General features: G+C 38.6%; 1 protein-coding gene across 1 annotated transcript in view; it reads right to left on the bottom strand.

The window, feature by feature from the left end:
* The window catches only part of LRP2 (LDL receptor related protein 2), a 203,180-nt gene that overhangs the window by 103,819 nt on the left and 75,321 nt on the right, over positions 1–24,040 (bottom strand). Inside the window, exons 13-25 of the mRNA XM_089523031.1 lie at positions 22,743–22,949; positions 20,611–20,813; positions 18,055–18,195; positions 17,242–17,445; positions 16,658–16,850; positions 13,515–13,640; positions 12,665–12,795; positions 11,347–11,484; positions 10,163–10,444; positions 7,362–7,601; positions 6,484–6,603; positions 5,149–5,265; positions 3,750–4,127 (exon numbers count right to left, since the gene is read on the bottom strand). Of these exons, the coding sequence (XP_089379157.1) occupies positions 3,750–4,127; positions 5,149–5,265; positions 6,484–6,603; positions 7,362–7,601; positions 10,163–10,444; positions 11,347–11,484; positions 12,665–12,795; positions 13,515–13,640; positions 16,658–16,850; positions 17,242–17,445; positions 18,055–18,195; positions 20,611–20,813; positions 22,743–22,949 (2,480 nt within the window). The remainder of the gene's footprint in view (positions 1–3,749; positions 4,128–5,148; positions 5,266–6,483; positions 6,604–7,361; positions 7,602–10,162; positions 10,445–11,346; positions 11,485–12,664; positions 12,796–13,514; positions 13,641–16,657; positions 16,851–17,241; positions 17,446–18,054; positions 18,196–20,610; positions 20,814–22,742; positions 22,950–24,040) is intronic.

Genomic DNA, 24,040 nt, shown 5'->3' with positions numbered 1-24,040 from the left:
CCTGCATGATACTACAAGTGAAAAAAAGAATTCAGAATAAAGATATTTTGTGACATCTCTTTGTTCATAATAACAGGTATCTTTATTCTGAAATCTTTTTCCACTTGTAGTCTCACACAGATAGCTACCTAGCAATGACCAGCACAAGAGTAATCTTCAGTTATAGTCGCACTGCAGACATAATGCAGTTTGACACTGCTTTAACTGCCATGGCTCCATCTTATGGAATTCTGACATCTGTAGTTTGTTGCACCATCAGAGCTCTCTAGCAGAGAAGGCTAAATATCCCACAAAACTACAATTCCCAGAATTCCACAGCATTGAGTCATTGCAGTTAAAACGTGTCAAACTGCATTATTTCTGAAGTGCAGACATAATCTTTGATACTAGCCATAAGTATGTGTCTCAGGATCATTAAATGGCATAGCAGGAAAACTGATAAATAGCAAGCTACAAAGGGTTTTCTTTTGGAGGGCAATCAAAACCCCAGCTTCATTTTTCATATGTGAACATCATTACCTTTGAAGGAAGCAGACAGCAGCAAGGAGGAAAATGTGGTGGCAAACTTTTAACTAACTTGACTTTTTCCCCAGCCAATTGAGGTAAATACAATGTACAGTACATTCTGATTAAATGGGGAGACAAATTTATTTGCATTTTACTACTTTGTGACATGATCCTTTCAAACATTCTCAACCCTCAGATACTGTACTTCTTTTCTGTAAACTTGACACCTAAATATTCTATCCTTCTCTTTATTGACCTGCTTCTCCCACCCAACTACATATAATGACATAGCTTAATAACATTAGGAGTTATGATAATTTGAAGATTATTTCCACAATCAGGTATACTAAGAGGTACTAAATGGTTTGTAGTCCATGATGTGTGTGTTTATTGTATTTATTCCACACCTTTCTCCCAAAACTGGAATTCAAGATGGCTCACAGCAAGATAGATAAAAACTGGATAAAACAAATAAATTCACATTCTAAAATATCATTAAATAAAAACCACAATTGAAAACACCTTACTAAAAAAACACAGCAGATTCAGTGCCCACTTCTTAAAAGGCCCCTGCTATTTCAAGCTGTCAGTGGTCTAAAAATGTGGCTCTGAAAGGTGGTGGGACTGAGAGAAGAACCTCCCAAAAGATCCTAAAAACTACATAGGTTCACATCGTAAAACATGGTCCTTTAAATGGCCTGGACCTAAGTTATATGGGGCTTCATAGGACATACAGTAAACAGCACTTCCAGTATTACCTGAAAACAGACCAGTAACCAAGATCAATGACAACAAGAAAGGTTGTCTGAGAATGGATACTTTTCAACAGCCTTGTTGAATTTTTGGAAAGACACCTTTAGAGTTTCATGAAATCACAGAGTTGGAAGAGACCTCAAGGAACATCCAGTACAACCCCCTGCCATGCAGGAAAACACAATCAAAGCATCTCCAACAGAGGGGTCATCCAGTCTCTGCTTAAAAACCTCCAAAGAAATAGAATTTAACTAGCTGTTTTCCTTTAATGTTCTTTGGATAACTGTACATAGCTATTGTTAATATTTTTTTCCAATTCTTCTTGTGAAATTATTTTGAACTTTTACAATAAGAAAATATTTTTAAAAGAAGCCAGTTGCAGGGAAATGTTGCCAGGGGTATGGTTGCACTCATGTCCTCTTGGTGGGCTTCCTATAAGCTTCTGGCTGGCCTTTAGAGAACAGAAGGCTGGACTATGAACCAACACGTTTAGGTTAAAAAAACCCAAACCTGAATCAAGATTCTTTGAAACCATATCAGAAGTTCCCTGTTTCTGTAAAAAAAGCCCTTCGTCAACCAATATGATTTGAAATTCAGTATCAAAATATGAATCTAATATTTTTTTAGAATCATACCTGGCTGAGGCTCATCTGAGAATGTGTATTGATTGATTAGAAAAGAGGAGGAAAGAAAGAGAGAGATTAGGATTAAGAACAAATCAACATTGATTGTAATCAACACAGATACTTCTGGCCCCTTGTAGGTTTTGCGATTAAAATCAAGTAAAAGTTAGAAATATTAAAGGAAATATTAAAGACTGAACAAAATTTAATTTAAAATTAAAAGCCACTACTGATTTAAATCCAAATAGCTAATGGTAAATTTAATATTTATTTGAAAACTATTTCTGGTGGTAGACAAGTATGAAATGTAACACATCAAGGTTAAAGGAAGCACTGGATAAACATTCAAAGTCACATAAAGTTGCAACAGTACAGCAGTGGGCTCACACATATAGATGTTAGCTCCAAATTCTTGTTGTGTGCCTTCAAGTCATTTTCAATTTATGGAGACCCTAAAGTAAAGCTATCATGGGTTTTCTTGGTGAAGTTTACTCAGCAGAGGTTTGCCTTTGCCTTCCTTTGAAGCTGAGTGTGTGAGGTGCCCAAGATCACTCAGTGGGTTTCCATGGCTGAGCAGAGATTCAAATCCTGGTCTCTAGTCATAATCCAGCACTCAAACCAATACACCACACTAACTCTTTGGCTCCAATTACTAGAATTCATATGCAATGGAGGGGGGGGGATCAATTGGGATCTACTGGAAGATCTCAGGAAAATTTGCAGTAGACTGGCAAGGATTTCTAGCTTCCTACTACTAAGCATTAGCAACAACAAAGTGGTTTCCATCTAACCACAATACACAACTGCGCTACTTAAATGAAGAAAACTTATAAGGGTGTGGGTATGTCCAGGAGAGGATTTCTGTGTGGCAGGACTGAATTCACTTCAGCTCTGGTACTCAGAACAAATACCTAATCTTAGAATTTTTGAATTCCAATAAAACATTTCTTGCACTAGGTAAATTTTCAAATTTTAGTAAAAAACAAAATAAGAGCCAGCATGTCTTAGTGCAGGGGTAGGCAACCTGCGGCCCGTGGGCCAGATGCGGCCCGGCGATGCCTTGGGACCGGCCCCAGCCCGGTCCTGCTGCCAATTGCCGCCGGGGCCTTTGGCGTCTCGCACAAGGGGCATGGTGGGGCAATTGTTTATAGAAGCCTCAGAAACATGCATTTATGTTAACATTTTTTTAAAAATCAGCAAATTTTTTCGCGTGTCCTCCATTTTTTATTTTAAAAGTGTCCTCCATTTGAAAATTTTGTCCTACATTTGTCCCAGTTTATTTATTTATTTAATTTTTTTTTAAATTATTTAATTATTTATTTTTTGGTTTTGGCCCCCCAGTTGTCTGAGGGACAGCAACCCGGCCCCCGGCTCAAAAGGGTTGCCTACCCCTGTCTTAGTGGTTTGAGCGCTGAACTATGACTCTGAAGGTCATGGTTTGATTCCCCGCTCAGGGAAGGAAACCCACTAGAAGACCTAGAGAAATCACACACTCTCAGCCCCAGAAAACCCATGATAGGCTCGCCTTAAGATCAACAACAACAATTCCCCACAAATTTGAAGTCTTACTCAGTCCTGCTATACATACAACATGAAAGTGACAAATTCCATATATTATTCTTCGCTGAAGCTTGGTGCTTTTTATTTTATTTATTTATTAATTACAGTAGTAGCTCATTTTTCTTTCAAGTAACTCAGAATAATATATTTGGTTTCTTTTTCTCATTTTCACAATGACTTTGTGAGATAAGTTAATTTGCCTTGTCTCTCAAAAATTTAAGCCCCGTTCCACCCACAGCAAATGTCTGGACTAGTGCAGGCCTGCACATGTTAAAAACAACAACAAAAAAGACCATGGTCACTTACTGCAAAGAGGGGATTCATCAGCTCCATTAGGGCAGTCCGCAAGATTGTCACAAACTTTGCTCAGATTTACACACATGCTGTGGCCTGGACATTGCCACTGCCAGCTAGGGCACCGAAAAGGCGGAGTAGGACAATCTCTCTCATCACTCATATCCCTGCAGTCATTGTCACCATCACAGATCCAAGCACGATAGATACAGTTTCCATTGTCGCAGTGGAAAAGAGAGGGAGGGCAGGTCTTAGGAGGGCATCTGTGATGTTCATCAGAGCCATCTACACAGTCAGGGTGTCCATCACATTCCCAGTTACCTGGGATACAGTTGCCATCAGACTGACACTGGAATTCATTCTGGTGACACATCCCAGGGGGCCTTGTAGCTGAAACAGTAACATAAGCACATGGGACAATGTCCATGTATATGGGGAAAAAGCAAACTTAATTGATATTTTCTTTTCTCAGCCAACCAATCTCAAAACATAACAAAAGACAAGTCCAAGGAAATGTGCAGTATGACTCCTGTATCCACATGAGTTACATTCCAAGACTCACCTCCTGTGGATCCCTGAAACTACATTATTTTCAGGGATCCACAGGAGGTAAGTATTATTTTCAATGAGATGAATGAGTTCTGGCCCTAGCATACCACAGAATCACACTGGAGGACGTAGAAATGCCTAGAGAGAACACTTCTTTCTTGATGACAAGCAGAATTTTCCTTTAGCACAATTCTATATTATGCTTGGGCAGAAAGTTGACTATAGAATCGTTCTGGAGGACGATTCTTTTTTTTTAAGACATGGATATGTGAATGTGGATACCAAAACCGTGGATATGGAAGCTGTACTGTATAAGCTGTAAATTCAATTTTAGAGACAGAGACATGGAAATGAACAAAACATGTTAGTGATCAATAATATAAGTCCGTCTACATTTCTTTTCATTTGTATTTAACCCACTACATGGAGTAGATGAAAAAGCTGTTATCATAACACTATTGGTGATGACCCCATCAAGTGAAATGGGAAGCAACAGTCTGATCTACTAGGAACTGTCTTTAGTAAGGGACACAGCAGAGGTTCCCTTGTAACCCATAAAAATGCATTAGTATTATTTGTTAAAACTGATGGCACCTCTTGTTCAAGACAACTGAAAAATCTTAATGGACTCTTAATGTCTTGAACATGTTGTTTCTTAAGCTGAGCACATAACCCGTTCAGCAAAATAAAACCTTGATTCCAATTTCGATGCACAATAGTTTCTAACCCGTGCCACATTGTCACAGGAAAAGATTGCTATATTGTGTGTGTCAAGTTAGTGCCAACATTTCATCTTTGCATTTAGTCTTGCCAAACTTTGTTCATAGGGTTTCACTAACAAGATAACTTGTAGGATACTTACGACAATTAGCTTCATCTGAGTGATCGTTACAGTCAAAGACTCCATCACACTGGTAGTAACTACTGATACACTGGTCTCCACTTGCACATTTAAATTCAGTGGAACTGCAGTTGTAGACTACGGTGAAAAAAACATGATTAAATTATTATCTCAGATGTTACTTTTAACAACAACATTCTAAACAGATATTTAGTTATGGTAGTAATTATAGGCCATAAGAGGCAGTTATTGTAAATTAACAGAACACATGAGTGAATCATGGTCTCACTATTTCCTATGAAATATAGTAAATATTTTCACAAGCTGAAAATATCAGGTTGAGTCTAGCAATATTTTTTCCCTTTCTCAGCCCATAGAGTAACTACTATGCATTCTGACAGATTTTCAGAATAATTCAAAGCGCAAATTAAGTCACTAAGCAACCTGGGAGAAAATGTTGTACTTTTAAAAAGTAGAATATACAGCCTACCTTCCATATCCACAGATTCTGCATCCATGGATTCAACCATCCACTGATTGAAAATATATGTTTTAAAAATTCAAAAAGAAAACCTCGGTTTTGTCATTTTATATAAGGGTCACTATTTTACTACCTCACTGTATTTAACAGGACTTGAAGCATCCATCGTTTCTGATATCCGCTGGGGTTCTGAAATCAAACACATGCTGATACCAAGGGCTCACTGTATGAGGAATACTTGTTGTTGTCGTTGTTGTTGTGTGCCTTCAAGTTTTTTCCAACATACGGCAACCCTAAGGTAAATTTATCACAGGGTTTGCTTTGTTCAGAGGGAATTCACCTTTGATTTCCCCTGAGGCTGAGAGAGTGTGAGTTGCCCAACATCACCGAGTTGGTTTCTATGTCTAAGCAGAGATTCAAATCCTGGTCTCCCAGAGATGTAGTCCAATTCTCAAACCACTACATCATACTGGCTGTGTGAATGTGATAAGGTGTCCTACCACATATTATCAGCAAATATTATTACTCTTTATAACCTATGGAATTTACTGTCATTCTTCTCATCTCTTAGATGAGAACTCAATGGAGATCTAAGACAGTTTTTCAAGGCCACTCAGTGGGACTGTGTTTGAATTCATAATTTGAAGTATTTGTGTCTTCTAGTCCTCATTCAAAGACCACCCATGCTGCCTCACTAATTAGAGAGTGGAGTCCACTTCTTTTCAAATAACTTTATTTTTTAAATAAGAGTTGATGTTGTTTTTTTTTAAAAAAAAAACACTGCTGAGATTTATAATATGAAACAGCAGAGTTTGCAAAACTCAGTATGTAACTGATCTCCTTGTGTCAGTGGCAGCAGTGTATGGATACTTAACTGCAATCATGTTCATCTGCTCCATCAATACAATCCTTGTCACCATCACAGATGTAAAATGGATCAATGCACCTATGATCAGGACACTGGAACTGACCAGGCTCACATGTCTCTGTAAAAGCTATGAACACAACATTTGTTTTACAAAACCTATAATGTCAGTTCTGTTTCCAAATCTCTCATCTTCACTTTGAATAAAGATATCACACATGACAGTATTGCAAACCATTTCTTACCTAGTGTCCTCCAGGTGCATTGGACTACAACTCTCATCTTCCCCAGGGATAGGTCATGCTAACTGGAGCTGACAAGAGTTGTGGTCTAAAACATCTGGAGAGGACAAAACTGGGGAACTGCACAGTAAAATCCAAAAGATATTTACTCAAGAGGGTGAAAAAGTCTACTTGGAATCATGGGACAGCTTAATCAAGTTTAATTCCTTCTGATAAAAGAGACAGGCAGCCGCCCCAATTGTTCTCAGAGAGGCGGGATAGAAATAAATTATTATTATTATTATTATTATTATTATTATTATTATTATTTAAGTGCAAAAGTCAGTCACTCTGGTGTTCATATGGAAAAGCAGATTTCTGATAAAAGTGGAAACAAAGACACGTTTCAAATTTACTAGGGCCCATGTTTGTGCCTCGTGAGGCAAAAAAGAAAGGGGTCACTTCCAGTTGTAGAAAGTGTTTCTGGTATATGGTACAGCCATGCTGGCTGTTGTACTGCACCTCAACAGTCAGAATGCTTCTCTGGATGAGCAGGGGAAGGACGTCCCCCATAGTCCAGCTAAAAAGCTCAACCCAGTACCCAGTCACTTGCTGAGTGAGACATCAGAAGATGGAACTCACTGCACCATCCTGTTCCAAGACTTACTGCAGTTTTTTTCATCTGATCCATCACCGCAGTCATTATCTGTATCACACAGCCAGATTCTGGGAATGCACTTGTTGTTATCACAGGAGAAGAAGGCTGTAGGACATGACGTAGGGCCCTGTGTGGGGCAGTGAAGTTCATCACTATTGTCCAGACAGTCATTATGATTATCACATCGCCAGCGGCTGGGAATGCACTGGCCATTTCTACAGGTAAAGGCTGATGTGGCACAAGAAGTGTCTAAGCAAGAAATAAAATGTCAAAATGTTTGCATGATACAAAAAAAAGTTTTCCTTACAAACATGCTAAGACTTTAAGCACATACATGTCTATTCAGATGTAAAGCCAGCTGAGCTCACTAGTACTTACTCCAGTTGAAGAACTTGTAAGTATCTATCACTGGAGCAAAAAGCAAAATTTCTACGATTCATTGATTTACATGCAATTGGGAACAATCCCCTCCTCTTTTCTCCAGACTTCAGATTTATGCTTAAATAGCACTTTCTTGCAGGGATGACATACAGACATGCTGCTATGGTCTAGAACAGTGATTCCCAAATTCTGGTCCTCCAGGTGTTTTGGATTTCAACTCCCAGAAGCCTCAGCCATCTTGACCAATGGTCTGGGATTCTGGGCGTTGAGGCCCAAAAACCTAGAAGACCAGAGTTTGGGAATCACTAGTCTAGAAGGACTTTTCAGTTTCACAAATGGAGAGGAAGCCCCCCCACCCACCCGCGAAAACACTAAACATACCATTATCATGAACCGAGTTCCTGGCTGCTGCCAAGCCGCAGAATCAAGGCAGTTTGACACCACTTTACCTGACATGGCTCCATCCTATGGAATCCTGGGGTTTGTAGTTTGTTGTGGCACCAGAGCTCTCTGAAAGAGAAGGCTAAGTAACTCATAAAACTACAAATCCCAGAATTCCATAGCATGGAGCCATGTCAGTTAAGTGGGGTCAAACTGCATTAATTCTTCAGTGTACATGTAGCCCTCATCATGCATATAAGTTCAATACATGCACCACCATGCACAGAAGTGATTAGGCCTAAAATTATACCAGAAGTGTTTTTACAAGCCCAAAACTGTCATTGAGTGTGCTAAGCAGGAGGGATGCAGGTCTTCGCATATGTTGTTCTCGGACATGATAATAAGAAATTTTATTTTTCCATTCATTCATTCATTGCATTTTGGGGCTCCCTTTGCAAAAATTTCAAAACGTTTTGCGCAATTTTTTAAAAATACAATTTTCCCCCACAAAATGCTCTTTTTTTTGCACGAATTCCATGATGTTTTTGCTACAGCTGTTGACAGAAAAAGTCTATTTGTTCTAGTACAGGGCACATCTAATGGCAAGTGGCAATTTCCAATTAGACCCCTTATTATGAAAAACAAGAAAGTTTGCAAATATTTCTCCCAAGTTAAGATATTAGTGCTAAAAGTAGAACACAAAATTTTAGAAATATTTCAAAGAACTTTTTGTTCTTTAAAGGGAGCTGTTTAATACAGAGAAAACATAATTTCAATTGTTGGAATGTTGTTTGAAGAAAACCAGGATTCAAACATTTTAAACAAAACAAAGTAAACAAAAAGCAAACTAGCTGAAACATTGTTCTAAAAGGTAAGATGAAGAACAAGACTCCAAAAGGTGAAGATAGATACAGCAGTGAAACACAGAGGGAAGTTACAAAGTTTGTTAGTGGCAAGATCTCTCAAACCCATCATTATTTTTATTCATTATAACTTTTGCTTAGCAACATGCAAAAAAAAATGAACTTTGCTGGTGTGTGCGTGTGTGTGTGTGTGTAATTTAAATGCAAAAATGTAGAATACTATGAAAAGTTATTCAACCATTGTCACAGCTCAAAACAAATTTAAAAGATTAATTCCAAAAGCTGGATTGTATTTTTCTACATAGTATAGATATACTGTATAACTTATCAGAATTCTGCATATTATAGAATATATTGTGCTATTACAAGTTCTGTGAAGACAAATGATTATAAAGGTTTGACTAGTTCTGAATGGCAAAAGAATCTAGAAATCCATTTTGATTTAGATTTAGGGACTAGACACTGAATGATTCCTATGGATAAACATACATCAAAGAATCCCATTGACATACATTTTCAACACAATACAATCAAAGCTAATCCTGTGAGCTGGGTCTGTCCCAAGTTTTCATATTTGTGCATTCTTTACAATCATGCCAGAAACCATCCCATGGAAGCAAAACGTTCTATATGAACTGACTCTGTACAAGCCACTTGATCTGGTTAATATAATATTTTTTTAAGAGGGGGAGTATCCTAGAAATTGTAATTTGGTGAGCGCCAGAGCTCTCTGACATGTCAGGCTGAATACCTTGCCAAACTATAAACCCCAAGTTTCCACAGGATGGAGGTAAGTTAAAATAGTGTGAAACTCCTTTATTTCTATAGTGAGGAATCACAGCAACTCAAGAATTCCAGTACATGCACTACTACAGCATGCCCATGCCATACGCGGGCACGCCATACGCGGCCTTGAGCATACGTGCACAAGCCGCGGCGCGCACGCGGGGTGGAAGGGGCGGCGCGTCCCATTCAATTGAATGGGCGCGTGCGCCTGTTGCACCCCACGCGCACCCGCGCCGCCGCGCACGAGCCCCATTGTTTCCAATGGGGCTCAAGCATAGGCAGAATTCGCCTTACACGGAGGGATCCAGAACGGATCCCCCGCGTAAGGCGAGGACGGACTGTATTAATTAAAAAAAAACACAACACCAGTGCCTCTTTGGAGATGCAAGCAATACTTACTTAGGGACCCACAGTTTTGTTCATCACTGTTGTCATGGCAATCATCGACACCATCACACTGATAGAACCTGGGTACACACCTTCCATTGCCACAGGAAAAGGAATATGAACCACACTGCAAAGTGGGAGGTTCATTGGATGGATCTTCAACACATGTCAGCTGATTAGAACTCAGCTTCATTCCATAGGGGCAGCCACAAACCCTCTGGAAATTTGGTACTGGGAAGCAGAAGTGGCTGCAGTCTCCATTGGGATTGGTTGCTCTGTTGCAGTAGTTAGTGCCTTCAAAAATATCATGAAAGATTAGTATGCATTTATATTTGTAACACTTAAGAAATAATTCAAATATATGATACTTACTAAGAAAGAAGGAAACATATTAGAAATTACAAATGATTAATATTTATAAGGGCCTGACCCAGCCAAACATAAGTAGTACTTCAAACTCCAATTATTTCCACTGAAAAATGAAGAATATGCTTAAGGCTGCAATCCTCTATATGCTTACTTGGCCCACTTAGGAGTAAGTCTCATTGATTTCTGAAGAAATTAATTCTGAATTAATAGTAGGGATGGAAAAAATGTTTAGAATTATTCATTCCTGGATTGAAAAATGAGTTTCCCAAGTCAGGAACCCATGTCAGGAAGAAGAATAGACCAGTAAGAATTATGTACAGTTTTTTCTTGGTATTTGACATTAGTGCTTCAAAGCAATTATTATGCAGAAAATGGAGTTGCTTTTGTAGACAGCATCGGTTTTACACAAAAACTGCATTTTTCTCCACAAAATAATTCCTGTACAGGACACTTGGATAGAAGGAGAAGATTGCAAAGAAACATTTTTTCTCCCACAGTCATAAGAAACATGTTTTAATTATTCATCTTGTAATACTAATTGCTTTTTTACATCTGTCTACTGATATGCTTATAATTCATTAATTAATATTAATAATAACATACATTATTACACACAGCCAAACCTTTCTACATAAGACTGACTTGTAGCTGTATTGATTATGAAAAAAAACACCATTTTATACCTCTTAACACATTCTCCCCCAGGGAATCTCAATCATTCTTTTGTACTCCCTGAAAATGATTAACATGTAGTTGAATATGTAACCATCATGCCAAATAGGATGATTCACTATATATAACTGTGTAAATTAAGTGGATCAACTTACCTGTTTGAAAATGAGCATTGTATGCTTTAACATGCATGATATTATTGATTCCTCTCCTAATAACAGTCATTTCCCCTCCATCAGTCTTTCGAATTCGAACAATTCCACCAAGCCTCCAGTCAGTAAAATATGCATAACCTGCAATACCCAAAGCAAAATTTCACAGAAATTATTATTGTACAAATGAGATATACCCTCACATTCCTAACTGAACTGGGCAAATGTAATGTTTTGAACGCAAACATGCTCACAAGTTGGACAGGTATACAATTTTTATTGAGTCTCTTTCCTATTGCAACCCCACCACCATCATATCACATCCCATGGTGTTCTAGACGTCCCCCAACCACATCTGAAGCAGAGATAATATTGGAGGATGAGTTATAGAGGAAAGAAGCAGACACCCCACCCATCAAAGGGAATTACATTTATATTTGCATTTTTGAAAGACATGCCAAAGACCAGACAGAATATTTTCTTGTAGTGTCAGGAGACTAAATGTAAACATGAAAACTGCATTTTCTGCCTGGAGTCACTAAGATCCCACTGGAAAAATCACCCCAGTGGCATCCCTTCAGCCAATTTTTGCTCATAGGATAGTCCTCCTGGTGGAAGAGGGTGAGAAAACAATTTTTGCTGATTTTCTATGCAAACCAGTACACCTTTCTCCTGAGGGTTGGGAAACCTCAGGAACAATATGGTGGTGGAATATTGGTTTCACTACAACCACAGGAGAGTGGAGGCAAAACATGTGAAAACTGTTCGCAACTCTAACTCAACCCAACATTTCAACAGAATTGGAGTCCTTCTATGGACAGACTGAGTATCAAGCCTTCTGTCTCTCTGCATGCACCTCCAAAAAACCAACTTAGGAAGTAAAAAAATTCAAGAACAGTATGAGTCTTCCTTATCCAAAATGCTTGGTACTAGAAATGTTTTGGATTTCAGGATTTTGTTTGTTTGAATATTTGTATATACATAATGAGATATCTTGGAGATGGGATCCAAGCCTAAACATGAAATTCATTTCAGTTTCGTATACCCCTTATATACATAGTCTGAGTGTGATTTTATACACAATGTCTTTCATAATTTTGTGCATGAAACAAAGTCTGTGTACACTGAAACATAAGAAAGCAAAGGTGTCACCATCTCAGCCACCCATGTGGATAATTTTGGATTTTGGAGGATTTCAGATTTTTGAATTCCAGATACAGGAGACTCAGCCTGTATTGTGACCAAAATATTCCAATATCCTGTCATGTAGTGTCATACTATGAGAAACAGAGGACTACAAAGACTCTGTTATCACACTCACCTCCAAATATAGTGAGTCCAAATGGATGTGTCATCTGATTAATGCGTTCAAGCGATCTCCTGTCTAGTCCATCAAAGGTACTGTGCTCAATTTTATCAAAGAAGGCATCCACCCAGTAAAGCCTTAAAGAACTGGGGAAAATGACAACAGTTTAATTGTTTAAACATTCACAAGCTTCAGCATCAAATTGTCTGAAAGGCATTTCCATTAATTCTCTATTCACCCTAGTGGAGATTCTGGAAGTACAGAGTATAAACAGGTCTGCACAAAATGTTCTTCATCATCACTAAGCAAAGGAATAATTTTGTGAAGCATGACAAGTCCCACAATTGTTGACTCACTGATAACTGTTTAGGCATCTTTTTTTTCTTTTAAAGAGAACCTCTATTTGGGGAATAAGGGCACACATTGTTGTTTGATATCATGGTCCCACATGGCCAATCAGATTTGGCTACTTTATAAATCAACAAAGCCAGTCAAGAATGAAGGTAATGCTTTCTAGATTAGAACTGCCTTCACTTTGAAAGAAATAATATTTTTATTTCTTTCCCCAAGCACGCACACACACACATGGAAAATATCACTGAAAGAGAATGCTTTCTTCACTTATTGTAAATGGAAATCACTTCTCCAGAACTATATTTCAGAAGTTCCATTTCTATAACCTTAGTTTTTTCCAGAATTTCAGCTTTCAGTAAAATATATAAAACAACAGTTTTATGGGGGGGAAATTATCTATCCTCTTTCTAGCAAAACTAATTTCTTGTCACATTTGCTGTAGTATGAAATTTATATTTTAGCATCCATTCATTGTGAAATATCTGCTCAAAATGTTTATTTTTATTCTAACCTCCAATCAATAGCTAAGCCATTAGGCCACCCAAGTGTGGTATTCACAATCGGTACAGCATGGGATCCATCACTCCAAGCTCTCATTATCTTAGCAGGGCGGTACCAGTCTGTCCAAAATATGTACCTGAAAATGCAAAGAAAATGCATTCAAAGTACAAATGATAATCAAAATGCTGTTATTCTCCCACTTAAGTAAATGATCAGCCCTCAAACCAAGTTTTTTTCTTTTACGGCATTTACATTTTAGGTGTATGCATGCAATCCTTACTCAGCAGAATGTCCAAGATGCAGCTGAGCAGGCACTAAGTCAGCTGAACCTGTGCTGAACCCAAATTTCACTCAGCCCAGGATATTTAAAATGGCGTAAAATAATTGTGCCCTGACTTATCTTTGTGTTGATTCTTTGTGTCCCTCAGCTAGAGGAGATTTGGGTCTGGCATGACGTACAACTCTTCCCTCTTCCCAATACTACTATGCATGTTTTGGGGCTCTTTGACTTACCGATCCTAGCCACCTGAGCAGCTCTGCTAAGAGATCATTTCATTGCCATATTTTTGGACCAGACAGAAAAAGAAGATTTTGCTGACAGAAAGGGACTTCCACCAACAGAAGGGGTTTCTGCCAGCAGAAGTGGCTTGGGCCTAATTATAAAGTGTTACAGTTGACACAACACTGAGCTGGGATTGCATTGCCCATTTTTGTGCAGGATTCTCTCTGTGTGTATGATATATTTTGTACTACATATACCTAGTAATTTTAGGTACATTATTTAAAATTATTTTAAGTTGTTTTTTATATATTTCCACTCGACAATTTGGATTAATTTACTGTTACTTTGTTCTAACACTTTTTTGTTATAGTACATTATATAATAAATAAATAAAACATAATTGCACTGAATAAAGGCCATGTTATCCTAAATCAAAGATGTTTCAGTTTTAGAAGAGTTGGATTAAGCCAATAATAAAATGCCTTTCTGCCATCAAAACCCCCTTCTGCCAGAGAACCGCCAACAGCAATCTGCTGGCAGAATCACTCTATAAGCTAAGATCTGATGGCAGAGAAGACCAAAAAAGATTATAGAAAGATGGGGCAAGGGAGGAGCCAAGTGAGAACAGATCCAAATCTCCTCAAGTCCAGAGACATAGGAACAATACAGGCACAAAGTTAAACCAGGATCAGGGGTTCCAGCATAATTTTCCAACATCCCTAGGCTGAGAGGGGATTGGAGCTAATACAACTTCATCTAGCCAAATGTCAGATGCCCTGGCCCTTGGTCATATTTTGATCTGTTTTTAAAGAATGATTTTATCATTGTGCATCACAGTTGGGAGCCCTGGCAGCTGAGATGCAATAAATAAATATTTCTAACAAATAAATCCTAACTTGACAAGATGGCCAAGTACTAGCTAAACTGACATCATTCCAGTTGAAACTGTGCTGTATCAAGACTCCTTCCAGCCTAGTGATGCTGGAAATTAGGATATCTTTAGTTTGTGCTGGCACTGTGGCTATATCCCTAGGCTAGATAATGTTTGGACCATCATAGATCAGTTTCTCCTTTTTCACACCTCTTGGGCACCCATGTTTTGGCTCCTACATCAACAGACCTTAGCAAGCAGAGCAATCCTGCTGACAAAGAAGTTTTACGGATGACAAAACAGAGTTCTGCTGGCAGAAGAGAGTTATGTCAGCAAATGGTGAATTTTGCTGGCAAAAGGTAATTTTTGCTGGCAGTTTTGCACCAAATCCTAACCCTACCATCACTCCCATACAACTGACACACTTAAGTTAGAATTGCACTGTCCTCTGTTACAATTATGCATCTAATAAATAAATAATAATAGTGTCATTATATGACAGGAACCACTTTCATTCATATATAAAATCCAATGTTCTCCTTAAGTGTTAAATAAAATGATCAAAAGGCTAAATGTGTTTCTTTTGCATTGCCACTCAACAAGTAAATACCAATGGACAAATGAATGCTTTCAACAATATACTGTTAAAAAAATTGCCTATCTGTTGTGGATAAGTAATTGGGAGGGGGATCCTTACTGTTCTTTGTTATTGATCCATTAACATTAAACAATCAGGAAAGCACTAGGGAGGCAGGGCAGGGTAGAGGTAGGAAATAGTAAAAATCAATGTTAGAAGATATTAGCAATGTTACCTTATACTGCCCCATTAAGAGTTCCACTGAGTTGACCAAGACTTGCACCTTGGTGAGTACAGGACTGCAGCCTAAAAGAGGGCTTTAATTGGCTTGTCACCTGAAGTGAGGGGAGGATTAAAATCTGGCCACATAGCCAAGCAGTGGGGAAAGGGGTTCCAATCTGGAAAGGCAGTATGTGCTCAGTTATCGCACTAAAACATACAAGGACTTTGCATATTTTACCTCTAGAGACCAGAAACATGAAGTCAGGATTTGTCCCTCAGAAATAAATCTTGAGAGACTAGGTAAGTGCAAGACATACTCTGACACTCCTCAGAAGGAGCTATTTGTACAGATAAGACTATACAGATAACAGTAACTCTTAGGCTGCAATAAAATGTTTTCCAATCCAAAAAAAGAAAGCCCAGAACAAACACTTCTTGGTTTCTACAGATAATCCTGCTGAATAACCCCTTTGTGTTGATTCTGTACCACCTTGTGTTTTGCTCTGGATGTTGCAATTAGTGCCAGGAGAACAAGGGAGTAGGGAGCCTGAATAGAGGAAGGTATTTCAAATTAGGGGGGGAAAGGCTCTTGGAGTGAAGGCATTAAGAGGTATGTTAAAAACAGTAACTACAATGGCCTTTAAACATGGAGACAAAAAGAGAGCAAATGCAACCAGCCTATATGCTTAGAAGTTTCATGTAGTACACACCTTGCTTGAAACTATACTATTCCAGAAGCCAGGCAGGAGAAATCATAGATCTGAACATATGCATCCAATTTTTTTAAAAAAAATCATGCACATATATCAGGTAGAAAAGCCAAGTCAAATATCATTTCTGTATCATTCACACTTTCTATAAACAAGGAGATTTTGAGCAGGACAATAATCAAATGTATGATTTACCCCTTCCATTTAAAGGCAGCATCAAGAACTGTATTACATGAAAGCTGTGAATGTGCAATTTGGTTCTGAAACTTACCCAATAACCGGATGAACTACTAGCGAACGAGGGTTGTTCAAATTCTGGATAATAGCTCGCCTTGATTTATCAGCCAGCCTCATTACACTAATGCTTCTATATCGAGGGTCTGTCCAGTAAATGTTTTTTGAAATCCAATCAAAAGCCAGATCTTCAACTCCTTCCACTCTGTTGGCTGCAAGGATTTCCTTGCCTAATATTCAGAAAAAATAACTAGAATAAATCATAATTGCTAGATGATTGAAACAGACTAAATAAACTATGGGAAGAAGATGGAACCATGCTGACTGAAGAAATTTGGGAAGTGGGCAGTGTAAAAGAATAATGTTTCCAAATTTCAGCTAAATTACTGAGTCTTTTTTGCTTTTTCAAAATAGTAACTATTTTGTAACCAATTTATGGTGAACTATGTTCCAGCATTGCTTTATGAACAAAGGAATCTCCGGATTCAATATAGGAGGAAGAAACTGAATCTCTAAGATACTGTGAAATATTAGGTAGGGATAATTATCACAATTTCCCCCTTGTATTCATGAGATACAATGATAGCTAGGCTGGAGAATCAAAAGCAAAGAGCATCTTACCTGTCCCATCTGTTTTTTGTTTGTAAATAATGTCCTTGGTGGTATCAGAATAGAAGATGGTGTCTTCTTGGGCATAGAAATCAATCCCAACAAAGTAGGAAGGGCTCCCCGTTACAGGGATGATCACATCTTCCTGGGTGGAAAGATTGAATGGGATGCCACGCACAGCCAGCTGAGATGAGAAGAGGAGAAACTGCTGGACAGCTGTAAGAAAAGGGAATGAAAGAGAACTTATTTTAAGGCTCCAATAAAGGGCACAGTTTGGAGAACACTGATTTAAAATAAAATAAGAAAGGCCACATCTGAAGACACATGTGGCAGCAAACTTGATGAGATCTAAGCAGGTCTAAAATCCACAAATGAGAGGTACCTTTACTGGCCAATGGAAATGCAAGAAATACATCATGCAGACTTTCAAAGCTCAACTGGAAGAAATGCAGAAGATAAATCTAATTTAAAAACAAAATAAGGTCTACACTGAAGCCCAAATTTCATCCACAACTAGAAACAGTCAACATGGGTCAAAGAATGGATCTTATAATTTCCCAAACCAACAGTTTCCGGAATATGAACCACTTCTCAACAGAATACGCTTCCAGCAAGGTGCTGGAAGTTGTAATCCAAAGAAGTAACTTTTCCTAATTTTACTTCTGGGAACACAAATACCACCCCCGCCCCCAGTGAGACATGAAAGTTCCACATGAGTTATGCTATTTCTGATATTGATGGAGAACAACAGTGAGACTTATTTATAGTGAAACCTGCTGGAGAGAAAATCAAGTACTGCTCAAAGGAGGCAATACGGTTCCTTACCAATGCAACGGTGCCCATCTGTGTGCAAGTCAAAGCCCAGCATGCATTTACAACGATATCCAAGACCATCATTGTCTGTTTTGTGACTGAGAACACAGATCTGCTCACACCCTCCATTATTACCGCTACAAGGATTTCTTACTGAAAAAGAATAGAGATATAAATTTACCGTTTATCGTCAGGTTTTAAGCTTTCATGTGGTTGATCACACAGTATGTTTCAACAAAATGCAAACAGAACATCAGGCACAAAATGACAACCATACTCTACTGGTGTAAGATGCCGAATGGAACCTCAAAAACACTCAAAATCCCATTGCTAGTCCCAACTAGAGTAGAACACTTCTCATTGTTTTCGAGTGGAAAATTTTATTTCCCCTTGAAAACAGTGGGAATTGAATTACTTGATTGGTTGGGTCACAGACTTCATATTCACAGTATTGCCAAGTCTCATTTTGAATTCATCTGAAATACTATCCTTATGATCCAGGTAACACAGAAGTGGTTCCTCAGGCTTTACAAGTAGCTACTGTACACCACAAACCAACAAAAATGGTTCACTTATATAAACATTTTTCCTGTAAATATTCAACATGTATTTCAGAAACTGGTTGAGATCTAGAGAAATCCTCTTGTGGAAAAAAGGGGGTTCCTCATTCACTCCTCCTTTGATGTGAGCATCTAAACACACCAGGAGCAATATTTTTGCATGGCAATTGTTCCTGGGATTATATTTGTGTCCAAACAAAGCAGGGTTCTATATATAAGCTTTAAATGGGGGTTTGCTAATTTTTTAATGAATCCTTATTTTAGCAAGTAACTATGATGTTAGATATGCATGTCATGTGAAGTCCCTCCTGGTTCATTTACAGGCTCATGGAAAGGCAGGTATGAACAGGCCAACTGTACTAGCCCACATCTTTCTCACACTATTAGTTATTAACTGAAGATTTCTGGCTTATCATTCAGTTTGAATACAGCTAGTGAAAATACTGCATATATTCATGTATAAGTCTAGAAATTTTAGTCAAAAAATTGACCCAAGACCCAAAAATTGACGGTATGCCTTCCCGGGGGCAGTAGAAAGAAAGAGGGGGATGGTGATGGGGAAAGGAGGCAGCAGGGTGATGGTGAGGGAAATGGGGCAGCAGATGGGCTTCAGTTAAAGTATTGGTGTGTAAAAAAGACAAGGGGAACCAGTGGCCTTTAAGAACATGATGGGGATGAAAGTTGCATGAAACTTCTTTTCAAGGTCCCTTAAAACCACCCTAAAGCCTCTCTTTGTGTGGTGGTATCTCCTGCTCTTCACCTGCCCTTGCAATCTCACTCTCTTATCCACACTTTCACTAGGAATGGCAGGAAATTATTGTGAGGGTTCAGTGCAAGGCATCATTTCTGTTGCTTGGAGTAACACCATTTTGTGACAGACTGACTGACTGGAGTTATGCTGGCTATGTGCTGTAATAAATTTAATCTGACTAGAGCAAGGTATCAGAGCTTTTGGCAATTGATAAGAAGCAGCAGCAAAAGGGAGCTTTCAAGTCTGAGACCCTGCTTAAGCTTTGTATTCTCCAGTCTGCTCTTGCTTCTTTCATCAGACAGGCTGAGAGAAGAAGTCTCCAATCTGGAACACGTAGCCTCCAATTTAGAGCATATAAACCCATTATATACATGCCAGCTGTGCCCCTCTCTGCCCTGACAAAGAAGGATTGAGAGTCGTTTCTTCCCAGGGAGAATCTTCTCCCTTTGCATTTAATCATCTCGGGAGCAGCAACCAACAAGTTGCCTGAGCAGTGACCAAAAAGCTGCTTGCTCGCATTGGCTTTTGCAACAAAGCCAGGATGGGTAAGACACTGCTCATCCAGCTGCATGGCTGCTGCTATGACAGTGACCAGGTGCAAAGGGAGCAGCAACCAAGCAGCCAGTCAAGCTGTGACTGAGAAGCCTCTCCCCTGCATAGGACTTTATCGCAAGGCTGGCCCAAGCAAGAGGCTTCTTGGTCGTTACTCAGCCAGCTGCTCGGTTGCTGCTCCCAAGATGACTGGGTGCAAAGGGAGCAGTGACCAAGACTAGTTGTTTAAAATCTGCAGTAGAACAGTAGGCATTTGGGGGCAGGGGGGTGGCAAGGATTGTCTCTCAAGAGGAAAGAGGGCAGCGGCCCAAAAAAGTTTGAGTACCACTGCTTTAGACCCTTTGTTACATGCCCATAGTTTTACTATTGACTTATCCATGGGTCATATTAAAATCCCTAATTCTGGCCCAAAAACCAGCCCTCGACTTATACATGAGGTATATGTAGTATGCAAAAACACCCTACATGCTCCTGATGTTAGTTGATAGACAAGTTATTCCTTGAGCTGTTTCCTATGCTAATTTGCACAGTGCTTCATCCAAGTTGCATCTGTGCATAGATACTTTACATCTATTACACTACCTCTGATTTTGTGAAAGTCTGAATAACACAACCAGCAGCATGGAACAAGCCACCCCCAGGCATGTATGTAACAGGGCAAATCCACACAAGAACTAGGGGTTTTGGCTCTCTTTTTGAACTTACCATATGGCTGCCGGAGACCATGATAAACTGTCACACCGTATGGACGTAAAGAAGACTGATAAATCACTTGTGGGTTAGAATCTGAAAATTTATTTGCTTTCATCACTGCCATTTTTGTCCAGTCAGTAAAATACAAATTATGTTCAAATAGGCTTATTCCATAGGGATGAGGAATCAATGAACCTCCATGAGCTATTGTCTTCCTGTTTTTGAATTTAAAAAAGGAACTGTTTAAATATTGAAAATAATGGTAATTCAAATTAAAATATTATCTCTATTCAGTTTTCATTGGGTAGACTGTGCAAGTGAATTAGCACCTGTCCTATGGAATGACATTATGTACACTCTCCATCAAATAAGAAAAAGCAGAAAAAAATTGGTTGACGTAAAGCAGAAGCAGTAAGGACAAAACTCACAGTTTTATAGGCAGAAATCAACACAAGCAATTTTATTCTTTAATGTTTACACTGGCTTTGGTGTTAACCCTGAAGAAAGCCTATACATCAGAAAAGCAGTTATTTTAGCATAGCCAAATGAATTGCCATTAATATGTGGAGTGGCTTTTTTATTTTTTTTTATTTTGGATATGCTACTTATGCCAAAGCACCCACCTTAACTTTTAAGAAATTAAACATTCCTCCCATTCTGGAAGGAACAATAATTTGAACCTTCATTCAGCAATAAGAGATAGGTTTTTTATCTTAAAGAACACAAGATTTTTCTACTTGCATTCTTTGAATAGGAAACCATGAAAATGCCCTTGAAAACAGCAGATTACAATGAAAAACAAAGATAGAAACAAATCTTTACAATGGAGTTTATCACACGGAGGAGAAAGTGTCATGCTCCTGTTTTGTGCAATTGAGGAAAAGATGATCACATGACATTGGAGGTGTTATGTTCCCATCAGATTGTATTAACGATTTAAATCATTAATAACATCTCAAAAGCTAAACGAAATGTTATCAGCACAAGTGTGTACTTACAAAGCACTTCAATTGTGCAATTGCACTTTCAGTTCCTGGCTTGCTATTTGGCGCTGCCTCTCTCTCTCCCTCCTCATCCACCCTTCCAGGCAATTCACCATTAGTGTGAGGATACATACCAGTGACTCCAAAGTATCAGTATCTATCTCCGAAATAATCCCCAAAATATCGTCCTTCCCTCAACAACACTGTCTAAGGACTTGGATACCGGAAGTGTGCAATACAGGTAAACCAGAAGAGCAAAATCACAGCTATGACCCGGGGAGAAAAATCGCAAGGATGCAAAAATGCACTGCAAAAATGGAATCATAATGCTTCAGGTATGTACACTAAAAGCGCTATTCTTCCGAAATTAAAGTGGAGCGGTATCGTTTTTGGTTTAGGTGTGATCATCTCCCATTATTGTTTCGTTGCTATTGCAATATCAAGCAATTGCACAATGGTAACAGGAAAAAAAAAAACAGGAGCATGATGCTTTCTCCCCCACGTGATAAACTCCAATTAAGTTTTCTGTTGGAAATGAAAGAAGTGTTCAAGAAGCTGTGCAGTCTTATGGACAATTTAGGAGCCAACATTTACAGCAGGAAAACACTTCCTAGTTCCCACCAGTCACCTTAGGATCAACATCTGAAGTGGGGGGGAAATCCTACACAGCCAGGAAATAATATACATGTTAAGATGTGCTGTAAGAGAACCTTCCCCTCTCCTAACAATCATCTATGCATCAACACCTGCAACAAAGATATTCTACCATTTTCTTACTAACCCTGTTAAAAATAGGGGTGAATATCTGTAATTCAAAAGTTTCATGTAATATTTAACTCATTTGGGAAAAGCATTATTGTCAAAAAGATTCAGAGTCATGCCCATGGCCTATAAGGCCTATACGGTTCAGGATCACACTATGGCTTCTTTAACTGTGTTGGCTCAATGCTATGGAATCCTGGGAACTGAATTTTGTTGTGGCACCAGAGCTCTCTGACAAAGCTAAATGTCTCACAAAACCACAGTTTCCAGAATTCCATTAACATTCTGCACACCAAAATTAAAATTATGCTATACATTTGGTTAAAAAGAAACTCACTTCTAGTTATAGAACAATCAATTCACACACACACAAATGTATTAATTTAAACCACTTCCCACCTCTGTAGTCCGTCATAAGTTACAGTTTCAATGTAATCAAAACGGCTATCCACCCAGTAAAGTCTCTTTGATACGATATCCAAAGTTATCCCAGCAGGCCAGCCTAATTTTGTTTTAACCAAATCTAAACGATTTGTTCCATCCATGAAGGCTCTTTCCACTTTAGGATCACCAGAGAGACTATCCCAATCTGAGAAAAATAAATAACTAGGAAAGAAAACAGAAAATATTACATTGACCATCCTTTTCAAATAAATGAAACAAAAAATCTTAGCAGTACCCTAAAAATTAACAAACTTAATATGACATAGATTGTCACAAACAAGAACCCATTTCAGCATATTTATGATGTGTATTTCTAAGCTAGTGAATCCATTTACATGTAAATCTCATTTTACAAAAGCAAGTTCAAATAATTTACAGCGTAATCTTAAACATGTTTATCCCAGAAGCAAATCTCACAGAGCTCAATATTGCTTATTAGGAAGTATGCTTAATATTGTACTTTTAAACACTTAAAGAAAAATGCTTTGATTTTTAAAAACAAATCCACATTTCATGCTACCTATTGCACTATTCCAGTACCATTAAGCTGAACTCTACTTCCACATTCATGACAATGTACTGAGCTGTAGGTTTAGAGTTCACCCAGCAGGGACCTTGGTGGAGGACTTGTGCACATGTATAACAAATTCACTATCCTTTTTAGAAATTATTATCAATCTGATAAACCACTTTTTTGTCTATTGTTGATGTGATGCTCAGTAACGCTAGAGTGCTTGTTCTATACACTTGTGTAAATTGATGCTACTCAAAGTAGTGGTCCCTGGATTGATGCCAGTCCATAAGTCATTGGCTGCCAGACGACAGAGTTTTCAGGACAGATGGAAGAAGAGAGTTTCCGGCGGCGGGGGGGGGGGGGGTGGGGGGCAATGCAAATATGTCAAAGGCCCCTGATACATTAGGGGGGGAAATACTGATTCCCCCACATCTGAGAAGCACTGATATAAATGATTCAATGACATGAAAGAAACTAAAAGCCAGCATATATGTTACACTAACACCCAGGAATTTTCAAATGTCAACAGTTCTACAGGATTGGCAGCGGGGCAAAAAAGTATTTAGTCAGCCACCAATTGTGCAAGTTCTCCCACTTAAAAAGATGAGAGAGGTCTGTAAATGACATCATAGGTAGACCTCAACTATGAGAGACAAAATGAGAAAAATCCAGACAATCACATTGTCTGATTTGGAAAAAAATTATTTGCAAATTATGTTAGGTTGAGATTCTGTGAAAA

This window comes from Sceloporus occidentalis, unplaced genomic scaffold, assembly GCF_023333645.1.
Source record: "Sceloporus occidentalis isolate IW3139 unplaced genomic scaffold, rSceOcc1.0.p SCAF_4, whole genome shotgun sequence".
Taxonomy (NCBI): Eukaryota; Metazoa; Chordata; class Lepidosauria; order Squamata; family Phrynosomatidae; genus Sceloporus; species Sceloporus occidentalis.
The sequence above is the reverse complement of the archived record's forward strand: the minus strand, read 5'-3'. Positions and strand labels throughout refer to the sequence as shown.